The following is a 2,946-nucleotide window of genomic DNA, read 5'->3' as shown; positions in this document are numbered from 1 at the left end:
GCATGTGAGCACACACGCACTCATGTACATGAATGTTCACAGCAATGTTAGTCATAACAGTGCAAACTAGAACCAGTTCAAGTGTCCATAAACTGATGAATAGGTAAACAAATATGGGATATGCAATGGAGTATTATTTGGTCATTTAAAAATGAGTAAGTACAGATACATGCTATAACATAGATGAACCTTGAAACCATTATTCTAAGTAAAAGGAGCCGGTCAGAGAAGACCACTGTATGATCAGACCAACAAAATTGATAGAGACACCTAATAAAGTAGCTGTCCAAGGTATGAGAAGTGAGGTAAGAGTGATGCTAGTAGGCATAGGATATCTTTCAGGGGTGATGTAGATGTTCTAAAATTAGATCACAGAACTTTATGAATATACAAAAGTACTCAAAAATATATATTTAAGTGAGTGAATTTTTGTTGTTGTTGCTTTTGTTTTGGGGATCCATGAGGGCCTTGGACAGGTTAGGCAGCCAAATGCTCCAGCAAGTGGGCTACTCTCTCAGCTAGAAAGATGCACTTTATGTTAAGAACCTAAGCTTTACAAAGGGGTGGGTCTAAACTTCGGTTAGTTGGATTTTGGGGACTAGGAAGGAAGAACTGATTGATGCCCTATCAACCTGAATTTATATAGGTTTTTTCCTTATGGATTCTTTTCTGGAAAGCTACATTTTTGTCCCCCAGCTAACATTGAGTTCACACACAAGTAGTTCTAGAATAAACTATGAGAATCCTGCCAAGTCACAGCTGCCATTGGAATGATGTTTACAAGGGACATCTTTTGTCTCTTTACCCAGTGTCCTCAATGCATACAACCAGCTTCTCAGTGAAGGACCAGTGAAAGAGTAGTCAAGCTTCAACATCTCGTGTGAGTATGACACAGACGGCTTCATGAAGAAATGCAAGCAGATTCTTGGGGTCTATAATTTTTAATAATTTTAAACTAGCTACAAAATGTCAATCACTTCACAAACTGACAGAGGAGACAGGAGGAATTTAATATTACATGCTGTAATGATATTTATCTCACAGTTTATCTATATTTCATTCATTTATATATTTTTTAAAGGTTTCTTTATCAGCTACTAAACATCTCAGCAATTTGGTGTGCATAGCTCTAGATTAAGCAACAAAGAATTGTACTGATAACAAATCACAGGGAAAATGGTGACCAACAAGAGTCAGCCTTATAAAATTTACATTTCCACAGTTTCACAGCGAGATTGCTTTCTCCAAAACATAGCCTTCAAAAGCTGCAAACAACCCTATATTACATCCATTTGACATAATTTCAACCAAACATGTATGTTGCTGGAAATGATAAAAGGTGAGTGTGTCAAATCCATCTTTTTTTAAAATTGCTTTTTTTTTAAAAAAAGGATGGTCATGATTGTTAAGTCTATATGTAGACAGAAAGAAAGTGACACTACTGCAGTTTTGCTGGTATAACTTAATCTTGACAGTGTCTCAATACTGAGCATGCTTTGTTGTTTTGTTATTGTTGCTGTTGTGTGTGTGTGTGTGTTTTCTCATCAGTATGCTACTGTCATGGAAAGTTTTTGTTTAAGTAGGAATCTAAAAATCTATTTAGTTCTCATGCATAAATGCATAAATCACATCACTTTTAGTGCAATGCCTGTTATGTAATTCCACATTGTCTAATCATGAAATCATAAAGACAGATTACAGCTACAAGGAACCAAAGACCGCACATTTTGAGAGAGTCAGAGCCTGACACCCAAAGGAAGGACTGTGGCAGTAGCTCTGTGGAATGTCACAGTTTTACAAGAACAATATTGTGTATAGAAAGAATCAACAGCACATTGAGCATTCCTAGATTGTTTCCATTCAGCAAATGCCACTGAGGAGAGGAAAGAAAAGTGGAACCCAAGACATCTTACATGGAGCATTTCATCCACCCAATGACCACTATATACAACCTTTGGAAGAAAAGGGACCCAGAAAGAACAAAAGACACATAGTATTGTCAGGAAGCTAACAGATGACACAGGACAACATTCACAATGAGGATGGACTGGTGTGTGTTTGTGTGTGTGTGTGTGTGTGTGTGTGTGTGTGTGTGTGTGTGCAAGACCTACTAGGTAATACCATGAGAAAATCAGGAAAGAGCTATCTTGGCCGACAGCGCTCAGAAGGGAATGCAGGTGGGCATGTTTAACCACTGCCCAGCATCTTTGTTGCACGTTGGTTGGCTTCATCAATTCTGGTTTTGTTGGAATCAGCCTAGAAAAAAGAGAAGAAAATGAAAGTCAGGTCACTCTTTGAGATCCCATTCTACTTTCAGGTTTGCCTTAAAGGCTTCTTCCTGGGTGAAGCCATATTGAAGCTGTCCTAGACAGAACCAAGAACTGATCATTCTTCCTCAGTGTTCCTAGAAATGTCACTTGGATCTAGTGGGACATGAACACAAAAGCTTGAGTTGGGGCTTTAGCTTTCTGCATCAGAAAGCATGCTTCTGAGGCCATGGTTATGTCATTATGCTTCTATCTTGAAAAGACACTCAGTGAATTCTGTAGCAGTGTCCATATCTGTTGGATTGTGTTGAATTATCACCACTTATATAGTTGGAATCCAATTATGTTTACTGCATTAGCAGTGGCACTTGGAACAAATTATATCTTAGATCTCAACTTTCTTGCCAATTCATGGTGGAAATAAAGAACGCTGAAAATGAGCATGAATCTGCTAATGAGAATGATCAGCTACAAGTTTCTACTCTTTCAACTTTGATAACAACTATCAGGTATGTGTGATTACTAGCGTCTATTTCAAGTGAGGAAACCAGGCAGAGAGGATTCAGGAAATTTGTTTTCAGGCTTAATCCTTGGGGAAAAATTACAGTCAGAATGCAAGTAGCCTGAAGTCAGAGCCTACAGTGTTCAATGCTCTGCTTCCTAGGTTTTCTATGAGGAT

The 2,946-nt window shown here is 38.2% G+C and overlaps 1 protein-coding gene across 2 annotated transcripts in view; it reads right to left on the bottom strand.

Annotated features, from left to right (window-relative positions):
- Positions 1-991: 991 nt before the first annotated feature.
- Snap25 (synaptosome associated protein 25) overlaps positions 992-2,946 on the bottom strand; it is an 87,530-nt gene continuing 85,575 nt past the window's right edge. The window contains exon 8 of one of the 2 annotated variants that reach the window (XM_004634300.2): positions 992-2,256. In XM_004634300.2, the coding sequence (XP_004634357.1) occupies positions 2,188-2,256 (69 nt within the window). In that variant the 3' untranslated portion in view covers positions 992-2,187. The remainder of the gene's footprint in view (positions 2,257-2,946) is intronic. The other variant, XM_004634301.2, reaches the window with a different exon arrangement.

The sequence above is a fragment of the Octodon degus genome, unplaced genomic scaffold (genome assembly GCF_000260255.1).
Source record: "Octodon degus isolate 3935 unplaced genomic scaffold, OctDeg1.0 scaffold00060, whole genome shotgun sequence".
Classification (NCBI taxonomy): Eukaryota; Metazoa; Chordata; class Mammalia; order Rodentia; family Octodontidae; genus Octodon; species Octodon degus.
Note: the sequence above shows the minus strand (reverse complement) of the source record. Positions and strands in the feature narration are given on the sequence as shown.